The sequence below is a fragment of the Babylonia areolata genome, chromosome 30 (assembly GCF_041734735.1).
Source record: "Babylonia areolata isolate BAREFJ2019XMU chromosome 30, ASM4173473v1, whole genome shotgun sequence".
In the NCBI taxonomy this organism is placed as follows: Eukaryota; Metazoa; Mollusca; class Gastropoda; order Neogastropoda; family Buccinidae; genus Babylonia; species Babylonia areolata.
In genome coordinates, this window is record NC_134905.1 from 5035167 (window position 1) to 5050166 (window position 15000).

The window sequence follows — 15000 nt, forward strand, 5'->3', positions numbered from 1 at the left end:
ATGGTGGAGGTGACGCTCTCGCCTTTCGTGAACAGCGTGCGCGTCGTCAGCGCGTCGATCAGGTCTTGGGCCCTGACCTGCGTGAACGAGGGTGGAAGGCGAGTCACCTTGACCTTGATCTTCAGTTTCAGTTTCAGTTTCTCAAAGAGGTTGTCACTGCCTCTGGACTTCTTCGTCTTCTTCTTCTTCTTCTGCGTTCGTGGGCTGCAACTCCCACGTTCACTCGTATGCACACGAGTGGGCTTTTACGTGTTTGACCGTTTTTTCCCCCGCCATATAGGCAGCAGAAGATCAAATACACACGTTAAAGATCCTGTAATCCATGTCAGCGTTCAATGGGTTATGGAAACAAGAACATACCCAGCATGCACACTCCCGAAAACGGAGTATGGCTGCCTACATGGCGGGGTAAAAACAGTCATACACATAAAAGCCCACTCATGTGCATACGAGTGAACGCAGAAGAAGAAGAGCGCACTGGTTCGAATCACACCGGCAGTCGCCAGTATTTTCTTCCCCCTCCACTAGACCTTGAGTAGTGGTCTGGACGCTAGTCATTCGGATGAGATGATAAACCGAGGTCCCACGTGTAACATGCATTTTGCGCACGTAAAAGAATCCACGGCAACAAAATGGTTGTCCCTGGCAAAAATACTGTAGAAAAATCCGCTTGGATAGGAAAAACAAATTAAAAAAACTGCACGCAGGAAAAAATACCAAGAAAAAAATTGGTAGCGCTGTCAGTTTAGTGACGCGCTCTCCCTGGGGAGAGCAGCCCGAATTTCACACAGAGAAATCTGTTGTGATAAAAAGAGTAATACAATGTCAACGTACCTCCATGAGGCGGGCTGCCTTGTTGATGTAGGAGATGTCCTGGATTTCTGTGGCATCGATGTTGTCCAACTCAATGGCTGCACACAGCAGACACGCAGACAAACATGTGAATGCATATATATATATATATATACACACCAGTACTTTGATTTACACACACACACACACAAATGTGCACGCACACACAAACACACACGCACGCACACACTCATGTGTGTGCGCACACACACATGCACACACACTCACACGCGCACGCCCTCAAACACCCACGTGAAAACATAGCTTAACGTCTATCTACGTAATCAAACATAGCTGGTGGGTAAAGGGTGGAGATTTTTCCAATCTCCCAGATCAGCATGTGTGCAGACAAACATGTGAATGCATATATATATATATATACACCAGTACTTTGATTTACACACACACACACACAAGTCTGCACACACACACACACGCACAATGCACACACACTCACACGCACGCCCTCAAACACCCACGTGAAAACATAGCTTAACGTCTATCTACGTAATCAAACATAGCTGGTGGGTAAAGGGTGGAGATTTTTCCAATCTCCCAGATCAGCATGTGTGCAGACAAACATGTGAATGCATATATATATATATATACACCAGTACAAGTACTTTGATTTACACACACACACACACACAAGTCTGCACACACACACACACGCACAATGCACACACACTCACACGCACGCCCTCAAACACCCACATGAAAACATAGCTTAACGTCTATCTAGGTAATCAAACATAGCTCATGGGTAAAGGGTGGAGATTTTTCCAATCTCCCAGATCAGCATGTGTCCAGACAAACATGTGAATGCATATATATATATATACACCAGTACTTTGATTTACACACACACACACAAGTCTGCACACACACACACACGCACAATGCACACACACTCACACGCACGCCCTCAAACACCCACGTGAAAACATAGCTTAACGTCTATCTACGTAATCAAACATAGCTGGTGGGTAAAGGGTGGAGATTTTTCCAATCTCCCAGGTCAGCACGTGTGCAGACGTTTGTGTGCACACGTATGCACACAAAAGATCAAACACGCGCGTTAAAAATCCTGTCACCCATGTCAGTGAGGGAAGAAGAAGACAAAATTGACTGCAAACTGAACCTATGGTTCGAAACGTTCTGTTCTGTTCTGTTCATTCCCTTGACCGCTGGGGTCGTTGGGGGGACATGAGGAAGATGTCATAGCTCGCCATGCTGTTCTAATGGCAGCTGTCGTGAGGAGATCTGGCATCGTCATTTTGGTCCATTCCTTGACGTTGTCGGACCAGCTCTTTCTCTGCCGCCCCCCGTCTGCGCCCTCCCTCTACAGTCCCTTGCAGGATGGTTTTGGAGAGGGTGTTATGTCGTATGACATGACCAAACCATGCCATCTTCCGTCGTTTGACAGTCGCCAGCAGTGGTTCTTGGGGCCCAACAAGGTTGCTGACCAGGTTCCGCACACAGTCATTGGTCTTGTGCTCCTTGTATTTCACTAAACAAAGAGGATTCATCTACCACAAAAAAAAAGTTTTTATAAACTTTAATTTTTTGGTTTTGAGTCTATGGTGAGTTATTTCAACTAGAACATACCCATCATGTTATATAACTATGCGTATCAACACCCACTCCTTCTTCTTCTTCTTCTGCGTTCACTCGTATGCACACGAGTGGGCTTTTACGTGTATGACCGTTTTTACCCCGCCATGTAGGCAGCCATACTCCGTTTTCGGGGGTGTGCATGCTGGGTATGTTCTTGTTTCCATAACCCACCGAACGCTGACATGGATTACAGGATCTTTAACGTGCGTATTTGATCTTCTGCTTGCATTTACACACGAAGGGGGTTCAGGCACTAAGCAGGTCTGCACATATGTTGACCTGGGAGATCGTAAAAAATCTCCACCCTTTACCCACCAGGCGCCGTCACCGTGATTCGAACCCGAGACCCTCAGATTGACAGTCCAACGCTTTAACCACTCGGCTATTGCGCCCGTCCACACCCACTCCGATTCCCAGAACGTGCACGGTCGACCCCTTAACCTCTTGACCCCTGACTGACCGTTGTACTTGACGTTGCCTAGGTGAAGCAGTGCGGCCAGCACTTTGAGGACGTCCCACAGTTCCCCGTCAGAGAAGGTCAGCACCTTCATGGCCGAGCGGATGTCGGCAAAGTCCTTGACGTCGTCACGCCCCTCACACGTGATGCTGCCCCCCTGGGAGAAAAAACATTTTTTAATAATTTTGTTTTTGTTTTTTCAAACATATAACTTGGTGTTAGCTCTCTCTTAAAACGTTCTTCTTCTTCTTCTACCTCTTTTTTTTTTCGGTGCGTGTCTGGACGTGCGTGCATGCATTATGATTTTACAGCTTGATCTCTAATTACGTAACATTTTGGGAGGTTGGGGGTGGGGACCGAAATGTCAGGTGGTTTCAGCAGTCAGTATTCCTGGAAAAAAAATCACACTATATAAATGTCCATAATTATTGTTTTCATCATTTTTTTTTTTATCATTATTACAATTATTATTATTATTATTGTTATTATCATTTTTATTTCTACCATCATCATTAATATCATTATCATTTCTATCTTAATTATCATCATCATTATTATTGATATTATCATCTTCTTCACATTCGTCATTATCGTCGTTGCTATTATCATTATATCATAATGAAGTACAGGTCAGCACCTGAAGTAAGGTTTGGAGCAACACTACACAAGGTGTGACGTAACAACGCACAAGGTGTGTCATAACAACGCACAAGGTGTGTCATAACAACGCACAAGGTGTGTCATAACAACGCGCAAGGTGTGTCATAACAACGCACAAGGTGTGTCATAACAACGCGCAAGGTGTGTCATAACAACGCACACGGTGTGTCATAACAACGCACACGGTGTGTCATAACAACGCGCAAGGTGTGTCATAACAACGCACACGGTGTGTCATAACAACGCACAAGGTGTGTCATAACAACGCACAAGGTGTGTCATAACAACGCACAAGGTGTGTCATAACAACGCACACGGTGTGTCATAACAACGCACACGGTGTGTCATAACAACGCACAAGGTGTGTCATAACAACGCACAAGGTGTGTCATAACAACGCACAAGGTGTGACGTAACAACGCACAAGGTGTGTCATAACAACGCACAAGGTGTGTCATAACAACGCACAAGGTGTGACGTAACAACGCACAAGGTGTGACGTAACAACACTACACAAGGTGTGACGTAACAACGCACAAGGTGTGTCATAACAACGCACAAGGTGTGTCATAACAACGCACAAGGTGTGACGTAACAACACTACACAAGGTGTGACGTAACAACGCACACGGTGTGTCATAACAACGCACAAGGTGTGTCATAACAACGCACAAGGTGTGACGTAACAACACTACACAAGGTGTGACGTAACAACGCACACGGTGTGTCATAACAACGCACACGGTGTGACGTAACAACGCACAAGGTGTGACGTAACAACGCACAAGGTGTGTCATAACAACGCACACGGTGTGTCATAACAACGCACAAGGTGTGTCATAACAACACACAAGGTGTGACGTAACAACGCACACGGTGTGTCATAACAACGCACAAGGTGTGTCATAACAACACACAAGGTGTGTCATAACAACGCACAAGGTGTGACGTAACAACACTACACAAGGTGTGTCATAACAACGCACAAGGTGTGTCATAACAACACACAAGGTGTGTCATAACAACACACAAGGTGTGACGTAACAACGCACAAGGTGTGTCATAACAACGCACACGGTGTGTCATAACAACGCACAAGGTGTGTCATAACAACACACAAGGTGTGTCATAACAACGCACAAGGTGTGTCATAACAACGCACAAGGTGTGTCATAACAACACACAAGGTGTGTCATAACAACGCACAAGGTGTGTCATAACAACACACAAGGTGTGTCATAACAACGCACAAGGTGTGACGTAACAACGCACACGGTGTGTCATAACAACGCACAAGGTGTGTCATAACAACGCACACGGTGTGTCATAACAACGCACAAGGTGTGTCATAACAACGCGCAAGGTGTGTCATAACAACGCGCAAGGTGTGTCATAACAACGCACAAGGTGTGTCATAACAACGCACAAGGTGTGTCATAACAACGCACACGGTGTGTCATAACAACGCACAAGGTGTGACGTAACAACGCACAAGGTGTGTCATAACAACGCACAAGGTGTGTCATAACAACGCACAAGGTGTGTCATAACAACGCACAAGGTGTGTCATAACAACGCACACAGTGTGTCATAACAACGCACACGGTGTGTCATAACAACGCACAAGGTGTGTCATAACAACGCGCAAGGTGTGTCATAACAACGCACAGGCCTTGGCACAGCAACAACAAACAACAATTGACAGCAGAGTGGTTCAAGCGTTGGACTTTCAATCTGAAGGTCCCGGGTTCAAATCTTGGTAATGACACCTAGCGAGCAAAGGGTGGAGATTTTTCCGATCTCCCAGGTCAACATATGTGCAGACCTGCTTAGTGCCTGAACCTCCTTCGTGTGTATACCGCAAGCAGAAGATCAAACACGCACGTTAAAGATCCTTGTAATCCATGTCAACGTTTCAGTGAGTTATGGAAACAAGAACATACCCCAGCAAGCACACCCCAGAAAAAGGAGTATGGCTGCCTACATGGCTGGGTAAAAATGGTCGTATATGTAAAAGCCCACTCAGTGTTCACACGAGTGAACGTGGGAGATGCAGCCCACAAACGAAGAAGAAGAAGAAGAAGATGACGACGACGACTGATTGATTGATGTGGATACTTATATAGCGCCTATCCTCGATCAGAGACCAAGCTCTAAGCGCTTTACATACACGGGGACATTTGCACCACAGGCTGCCTACCTGGGTAGAGCCGACTGACGGCTGCCACTGGGCGCTCATCATTCGTTTCCGGTGTCATTCAATCACATTTCAGACGCACACGCATACACACTCAGACAGACATGTAACATTTTACGTGTATGTATGACCGTTTTTATTTACCCTGCCATGTAGGCAGCCATACTCCGTTTTCGGGGGTGTGCATGCTGGGTATATTCTTGTTTCCATAACCCACCGAACGCTGACATGAATTACAGGATCTTTAACGTGCGTAAAACGACGACTGGAAAAAGACACAGAGACAGGTGCAACAACACACCTGTGTCAGGTAGTTGTAGTGCGTGGCCTCCTGAAGCTCCAGCTTGGCCCTGTCCTCGGCCGGCAGCCCGGCCAGCATGCAGTAGAAGATGTGGTAGTTGCGCTCGTCGTGCGCCTGGTTGACGATGCGCGACTTCTCCAGCAGGTACTGCTCTATGCGGGCGCCCTCTATCACGCCCTTCTCGTTGAAGTGGATGTCGATGTACTTGCCGAAGCGGCTCGAGTTGTCGTTGCGGATGGTCTTGGCGTTGCCGAACGCTGGGAGAGAGTATAATAATAATAATAATAATAATGGTAGAGTAGGGGAGAGCAGGCAGCCCTGGCGCACACCTGGTCATGTCAATCTTCTTATATGCATGCGAATCATGGACCCTCACAGCGGACTTAGAGAGAAGAATAAGAGCTGTAGAAATGAGGTGCTTCCAAAGACTCTTAGGCATCTCATACAAAGACCACATCACGAATGAAGAAGTCAAGAGACGCATCCGCAATGAAATCGGGCCCTATACTGACCTTCAAACACTCGCCAGACAACGAAAACTGAAGTGGTTTGGTCATGTCACACGCTCCTCTGGTCTTGCTAAAACAATCTTACAAGGCACAGTGAGGGGAGGAAGAAGAAGAGGCAGACAAAGGAAGAGATGGGAGGACAACATCCGAGAGTGGACAGGCATGGAGCTGAGAGACACCCTGAGAGCGGCCGAGAGACGCGAGGACTGGAGAAAGGTGGTTGACAAAGCTTCGAAGGCGCCCCAAAGGATTCGGAATCTGAGGGATCGGTGACGGTGACGGTGAATAATGGTATTTATACAGCGCTGAATCTTGTGCAGAGACAAATCAAAGCGCTTTCGCACCAGTCATTCATACGCATGCATAACTCTAAAACTGAAAGAAACTGAAGACAAGGAAGAGGCAGGGAAGCGAGGCTATTTTGGGAAGGGGTGGGTTTTAAGGCCAGACTTGAAAGAGCTGACTGAGTGTGGAGACTTGACGAAGCGAAAGAGGAAGTTTGTGATGATCAAATCAAATCAAATCATGCTTGCTTATAGCCCAGCTGACTGCAAAAGAGGCCCTTTCAGGGTTGAATATCCATCAGTTCTTAACCCTTTCACTTCCTGAACTATCTGTGATTTTTTTTTTTTTTTTTTTTTTGTGCAAAATAATTACCAACCTCTAAAAAAATAAATAAATAAATAAAATAAAATAAATATTTTTAAAAATCACAAAAATTAAAACCATGTATAAAAGTATGTAAAAGAATATATGTTTTCTTGAAGGAAAAAAATAAATGGAGAGCATAATTATCATAAGTATAATGCTGACAGGATGAGATAACTCCCAATCAGGGGAAGATAATTCAGATTAAAAAAAAATTTAAAAAAATTGGGGGGGGAAAAAAAATCAAATTTGTTTATTTCATGGGTGGAAATCATTCTAAGATATAAGCAAATATATCTGACACAACAACCAAGTGCAGTTGTGTTGTTTCCTCCACTATCATGTTATTTTTAAACATAAACGCTGTCGAAAGGCCCTGACCCACACACCAACACCACAACACACAATCTAAAGGCCCTACCTCACACACCAACACCACACCACACCAGCGACACATACCCACACACACACACCTTCCATGACAGAAACACAGACACAAACACCAACACCACTACACACAAATCAAAGGTCCTACCCCATACACAAAACACACACCAACGCCACAACACACCAGCGACACATACCCACACACACACCTTCCATGACAGAAATACAGACACAAACACCAACACCACAACACACAATCTAAAGGCCCTACCCCATACACAAAACACACACCAACGCCACAACACACCAGCGACACATACCCACACACACCCCTTCCATGACAGAAATACAGACACAAAACACCAACACCACAACACACAAATTAAAGGTCCTATCCCACATACAAAACACACACACCAACACCACAACACACAAATTAAAGGTCCTATCCCACATACAAAACACACACACCAACACCACAACACACTATCTAAAGTCAGTCGTGTCGGACAATGACCATCAGAACAGCAGAGGAGGGAACGAACTGCTGTCCCGACTATCTGGGCTGGAATTTGATTATAGCGGAGAGTGTCCTGCCCAAGTTACATCCCCCACTCTCTAGACCGAGAGGGTTTTAGGACAGTCGGCAGGCGTTGGGATGGTTCCCAAAGGCCAACTAGCCCCCAAGGCTGCAGCACTAAGAGCCAGTGCAATTTTGCCTCCTAGTTTGAGAGTCATAGTCCTTCACAGAAGACTAGTAAGCTGTGAATGATTTTCCATTAGCGATGGAGAAACCATTGATGATACACCTCTCACTTTGTTGGTGGCCCAACTGTAAGCCTGAACAAGTTAACTCCACACACAAAACACACACCACCACACCACCACACAATCTAAAGCCCACCTGCACACCAACACAACACCACACCATCTAAAGCCCCCCTACACACCAACACCACACCACACAATCTAAAGCCCCCCTACACACCAACACCACACCATCTAAAGCCCCCCTACACACCAACACCACACCACACAATCTAAAGCCTGCACTACACACCAACACCACACCACACAATCTAAAGCACCCCTACCCACCAACACCACACCACCACACAATCTAAAGCCCCCTACACACCAACACCACACCACACAATCTAAAGCACCCCTTGCACACCAACACCACACCACACAATCTAAAGCACCCCCTACACACCAACACCACACCACACAACCTAAAGCCCCCCCCCCCCCCCCGTCCACACCCCCCCCCCCTGCCCACCTTCCATGATGGGGTTGGCCTCAAGAATCTGCTGTTCAATCCAGGAGTGCTGACCACTGACCGCCGCCAGAAACTGCAGGATCAGCTTGGTGCTCTCCGTCTTCCCGGCGCCTGACTCTCCGCTGGCAGCGTGACACACAAACACACACAGGTGGGGACAGGTGTGACGTGTGATTGGAGATGTTTATCGTAATAATAATAAGATCATCATCATCATCAAGACAACAACAAGGAAAAGGCCGAGGAGAAGAAGAAGGAGGAGGAGGAGAAGGCTGAGGAGAAGAAGAAGAAGAAGAAGAAGGAGGAGGAGGAGGAGAAGGCTGAGGAGAAGAAGGAGAAGAGGAGTACTGCAGGATCAGCTTGGTGCTCTCTTGTCTTCCCCACACCTGACTCTCTGCTGCATGTCATGCACACACACACAGGTGGGGACAGGTGTGACGTGTGATTGGAGAGTTCAAAATCATCATCATCATCATCATCATCATTATCATCATCACAATCATAATACCAGAACTGCAGGATCAGCTTGGTGCTCTCTTGTCTTCCCGGCACCTGACTCTCCGCTGGCAGCGTGACACACACACACACACAGGTGGGAACAGGTGTGACGTGTGATTGGAGAGTTCAAAATCATCATCATCATTATCATCATCATCATCATAATACCAGAAACTGCAGGATCAGCTTGGTGCTCTCTTGTCTTCCCCACACCTGACTCTCCGCTACATGTTACACACACACACAGGTGGGGACAGGTGTGACGTGTGATTGGAGAGTTCAAAATCATCATCATCATCATCATCATCATCATCATAATCATAATACCAGAAATGCAGGATCAGGTTGGTGCTCTCTTGTCTTCCCCACACCTGACTCTCCGCTGCATGTTACACACACACACACAGGTGGGGACAGGTGTGACGTGTGATTGGAGAGTTCAAAATCATCATCATCATCATCATCATCATCATCATCACAATCATAATACCAGAACTGCAGGATCAGCTTGGTGCTCTCTTGTCTTCCCCACACCTGACTCTCCGCTGCAAGTCACACAAACTCAGGTGGGGACAGGTGTGACATATCATCATCATCATCATCATCATTATCGTAATCATCATCACAATCACAATACCAGAAATGCAGGATCAGGGTGGTGCTCTCTTGTCTTCCCCACACCTGACTCTCCGCTACATGTTACACACACACACAGGTGGGGACAGGTGTGACGTGTGATTGGAGAGTTCAAAATCATCATCATCATCATCATCATCATCATCATCATACCAGAACTGCAGGATCAGCTTGGTGCTCTCTTGAGGCACTGGTCATGCTGGTAGTGCTTCATGTTGTGGTAGGAGGCAGTGACTGACCAAAAACATTCTGCCAGGAGGTATTCGAACCCAGAGACCCTAAAGGACGACCCACCAGACCCAGCCAAGCAGGATTCCAACCCTGGGGGGACCCTAAAGGACGACACTGCAGCTCACCTGATAATGACACCCAAAGGACCACCCACCAGACGCAGCCAGGCAGAATCTGAACCGAGGAGACCCCAAAGGATGTGAAGCTCACTGGTCATGTTGTTAGCGCTTCATGGTGTGGGGCAGGAGTCACTGACTGACCCCAAAGATGCTGCCAGGATTCAAACCCAGAGACCCTAAGGACGACCCACCAGACCCAGCCAAGCAGGATTCCAACCCTGGGGGGACCCTAAAGGACAACGCTGCAGTTCACCTGATGATGACACAGTGGTCGTGCTGGTAGCGCTTCATGTTGTGGTAAGGTAACAACAAACTGACGATGATGATGTCAATGTCGATGATTTGAAGATAATCATGATGATGATGATGATGCGCATGTTAGATTTTGGGATTTGAACCCTGGCACCCAAAGGACCACCCACCAGACGCAGCCAGGCAGGATCTGAACCGAGGAGACCCCAAAGGATGTGAAGCTAACTCACCTGATGACTGGTCGTGTTGTTAGCGCTTCATGGTGTGGGGCAGGAGTCACTGACTGACCCAAAGATGCTGCCAGGAGGTATTCGAACCCAGAGACCCTAAAGGACGACCCACCAGACCCAGCCAAGCAGGATTCCAACCCTGGGGGGACCCTAAAGGACAACACTGCAGCTCACCTGATGATGACACACTGGTCGTGCTGGTAGCGTTTCATGTTGTGGCAGAAGTTACTGACTGACCCAAAGATGCTGCTAAGCTTTGAACCTGAAGTCCCTAAGGACCACCAACCAATCGCAGCCTGTGGGTTTGAACCCTAAGACTCTAAGGATCTGGAGCTCACCTGATAAGGATGCTGGAAGCGTTTCATGTTGTGGCAGGAGTTACTCACTGACCCAAAGATGCTGGCTAAGCTTTGAACCTGAAGACCCTAAGGGACGGGCGCAATAGCCAAGTGGTTAAAGCGCTGGACTGTCAATCTGAGGGTCCCGGGTTCGAATCATGGTGACGGCGCCTGGTGGGTAAAGGGTGGAGATTTTTACGATCTCCCAGGTCAACATATGTGCAGACCTGCTAGTGCCTGAACCCCCTTCGTGTGTATATGCAAGCAGAAGATCAAATATGCACATTAAAAATCCTGTAATCCATGTCAGCGTTCGGTGGGTTATGGAAACAAGAACATACCCAGCATGCACACCCCCGAAAACGGAGTATGGCTGCCTACATGGCGGGGTAAAAACGGTCATACACGTAAAAGCCCACTCGTGTGCATACGAGTGAACGCAGAAGAAGAAGAAGAAGAAGAAGAATACCCTAAGGACCACCAACCAATCGCAGCCTGTGGGGGTCGTACCCTAAGATCTGTAAGGATCTGGAGCTCACCTGATGATGACGCACTGGTCGTGCTGATAGCGCTTCATGTTGTGGTAGGAGTTGTCGGCGATGGCGAAGATGTGGGGGGGCAGCTCTCCGATCTTCCTGTCGCGGTACAGCTTGATCTGCTCCGTGGTGTAGATGTTGAGGATCTCGTAGGGGTTGACAGCCACCAGGATCGACCCCGTGAACGTCTGTGTGGGGGAGGAGGGTTGGGGGGGGGGGGGGGGGGGGGGGGGGGGGGGGGGAAGACAGAGGAGGGTTCAGGGGTTCAGTTTCATGCGCTCTCGCTCTCTCGTTTTCTTGTTCTCTCTCTCTCTCTCTCTCTCTCTCACTCTCTCTCTCTCTCTCTCTCTATATATATATATATATGTATATATCTTCTCTCTCTCTCTCTATATATATATGTATATATCTTCTCTCTCTCTGTATCCATCTATCTTCTCTCTCTCTCTCTCTCTCTCTATATATATATATATATATATATATTTTCTCCCTCTTTCTCTCTCTCTCTGTCTCTTTCTCTCTCTCTCTCTCTATCTATCTCTCTTCTCTGTCTCTTTCTCTCTCTCTTCTCTCTCTCTCTCTTCTCTCTCTCTCTCTCTTCTCTCTCATTTTTTTGTTTGTTTTGTTTTGTTTTCAATGGATGATCTTTTTCTCTCTTTTTATTTTTTTTTAATTTATTTTTACACCCCTTCATTTGGGGCTTTGGCTAAATTCTGATTCTGATTCTATCTGTGTGTGTGTGCGCAAGGCATGCGTGCGTGCGTGCATTCGTGTGTGTACACATGCGTGTGTGTGCATATGTGTGTGTGTGTACATGTGTGTGTGTGCATGTGTGTGTGTGTGTGTGTGTGTGTGAGGATAAACATTATGTATTTTAAGTATCCATGTCTACTACAACCCCCCACAAAAAAAACCCAAATCTTCTGCTATGTACACTCGATGATGAAAAAAATTGTGTGGGTTAAAAAAAAAAAAAAAAAAAATCAGTTCCCTAACACAGTAGACTGAATGACTGACAACGCCCTGTCATGACTCCCCCACACACCCCCCACACCCACACACACACACACACATACACACACATACACACACACCCTACACCCTCTCCTTCGATACCGAAACCCAATCTCCTGCTAGACATCTCATAAAGCAGCAGCAGCACCATTGGAGCGTTCTTCGTTCTTGGGGTTGGGGTCGGAAGGGGGAAGGGGGGGGGGGGGGGGTCGGCGGGGCAGGGGGGCGGCGGGGGGGGGGGGGGGGGGATCTGGAAGATGCCAGTCCTTTCTCAGTCCCCAAGGAACCAAGGCCAAGGGGGCAGACCACCCCCCCTCCACACACACACACACCCCACACCCCCACTATTGATTAAAAGGAACCCCTAGTTCTGATATCATTCTGGGGATTGGATGGACTCTCTGGGAAGATAAGGGAGGGAGGGAGGGGGGAGAGAAAGAGAGGGGGTGGGGAGAGGGCAGACAGAGAGAGAGAGGGGGAGAGAGGGGGGAGAGAGAAAGGGGGAGAGAGAGAGGGGGGAGAGGGGAGAGAGAAAGGGGGAGAGAGGGGGGGAGAGAGGGGAGAGAGAGCAAGACAGAGAGAGAGAGGGGAGAGAGGGGGGAGAGGGGAGAGAGAGAGAGAGAGAGCAAGACAGAGAGAGGGGGAGAGAGAGTGTAAGCTAGAGAAAGAGAGAGAGAGAGACAATCAGGCAGAGACAGAGGGATATACAGACAGACAGACAGACAGAGAGAGCTAACGCACACGCACACACACACACACACACAGATGCTCCTCGGGTGAATGACAGACAGACAGAGAGAAAGAGAGAGAGAAAGACACAGAGAGAGAGAAACAGGCAGAGACAGAGAGAGAGGAGGGGGAGAAAAGAGAGAGAGAGAGAGAGACAGGCATACAGAGAGAGAGAGAGAGAGAGAGAGAGAGAGAGAAACAGGCAGAGACAGAGGGAGAGAGAGAAAAAAAAAGAGAGAAAAAAAGAGAGAGCGAGAGAGCTCGTACACACACACACACACACACACACACACACACACACACACACACACACACACACACACACACAGAGGGAGAGATGCTCGTTGGGTGAAAGACTGCTCCATTGACTTGATGACAAAAGGGGGAGAGGGGCGGGGGGGAGCTGGAGGGGGGGGAGAAAAAGGACGGATGATGGGGGAGGGGGCTGGGGGCGGGGGGGGGGGGGGTGGAGAGGAGTGAGGGGCACTGACTGAGACTAGACAGCAAGTTATATCAAGATAGGGAAAAAAAGGGAGAGAGAGATTGGGGAGAGGTGAGGGGTGGGGAGAGGTGGGGGGGGGGGGTGGCAAGGGAGGACAGCAACACTGAACTAGAAAATTGAGAAATATTACTATGGAACCAGTAGGCGAAACCGATACTGAAAGACTTGAGCGGACATGGGAACGGGAGGACAAACTGAAAGAGAGAGAGGGGGGGGGGGGGGAGGGAGAGAGAGAGAGAGAGAGAGAGAGACGGAAAGGGGGAGGGGAAGAGAGAGAGGAAGAGAAAGAGAGAGAGTGAGAGAGAGGGGGGGAGGGAGAAAGAAATAGAGTGAGAGTGAGAGAGAGGAAGAGAGAGTGAGAGAGAGGAAGAGAAAGAGAGAGAGTGAGAGAGAGAGGGGGAGGGAGAAAGAAATAGAGTGAGAGTGAGAGAGAGGAAGAGAGAGTGAGAGAGAGGAAGAGAAAGAGAGAGAGAGTGAGAGAGAGAGGGGGAAGGAGAAAGAAATAGAGTGAGAGTGAGAGAGAGGAAGAGAGAGTGAGAGAGAGGAAGAGAAAGAGAGAGAGAGTGAGAGAGAGAGAGAGGGGGAGGGAGGAAGAAATAGAGTGAGAGTGAGAGAGAGGAAGAGAGAGTGAGAGAGAGGAAGAGAAAGAGAGAGAGAGTGAGAGAGAGAGGGGGAGGGAGAAAGAAATAGAGTGAGAGTGAGAGAGGAAGAGAGAGTGAGAGAGAGGAAGAGAAAGAGAGGGGCGGGGGGGAGGAAGACACAGAGAGAGAAGGGGGGAGAGAGAGAGAGAGAGAGAGAGAGGAAGAGAAAGAGAGGGGGGGAGAGAGAGGGGGGAGGGAGAAAGAAATAGAGTGAGAGTGAGAGAGAGGAAGAGAGAGTGAGAGAGAGGAAGAGAAAGAGAGGGGCAGGGGGAGGAAGACACAGAGAGAGAAGGGGGGAGAGAGAGAGAGGAAGAGAAAGAGAGGGGGTGAGAGAGAGAGGGGGGGGTGAGTGGAAAGAGAGTGG

General features: G+C 48.1%; 1 protein-coding gene across 1 annotated transcript in view; it reads right to left on the reverse strand.

Annotated features, from left to right (window-relative positions):
- LOC143275581 (myosin-VIIa-like) overlaps positions 1-15000 on the reverse strand; it is a 161951-nt gene that overhangs the window by 90902 nt on the left and 56049 nt on the right. Inside the window, exons 4-9 of the mRNA XM_076579785.1 lie at positions 11754-11938; positions 8911-9032; positions 6085-6341; positions 2930-3083; positions 835-911; positions 1-77 (exon numbers count right to left, since the gene is read on the reverse strand). The exon at positions 1-77 is cut by the window's left edge and continues 177 nt beyond it. Of these exons, the coding sequence (XP_076435900.1) occupies positions 1-77; positions 835-911; positions 2930-3083; positions 6085-6341; positions 8911-9032; positions 11754-11938 (872 nt within the window). The remainder of the gene's footprint in view (positions 78-834; positions 912-2929; positions 3084-6084; positions 6342-8910; positions 9033-11753; positions 11939-15000) is intronic.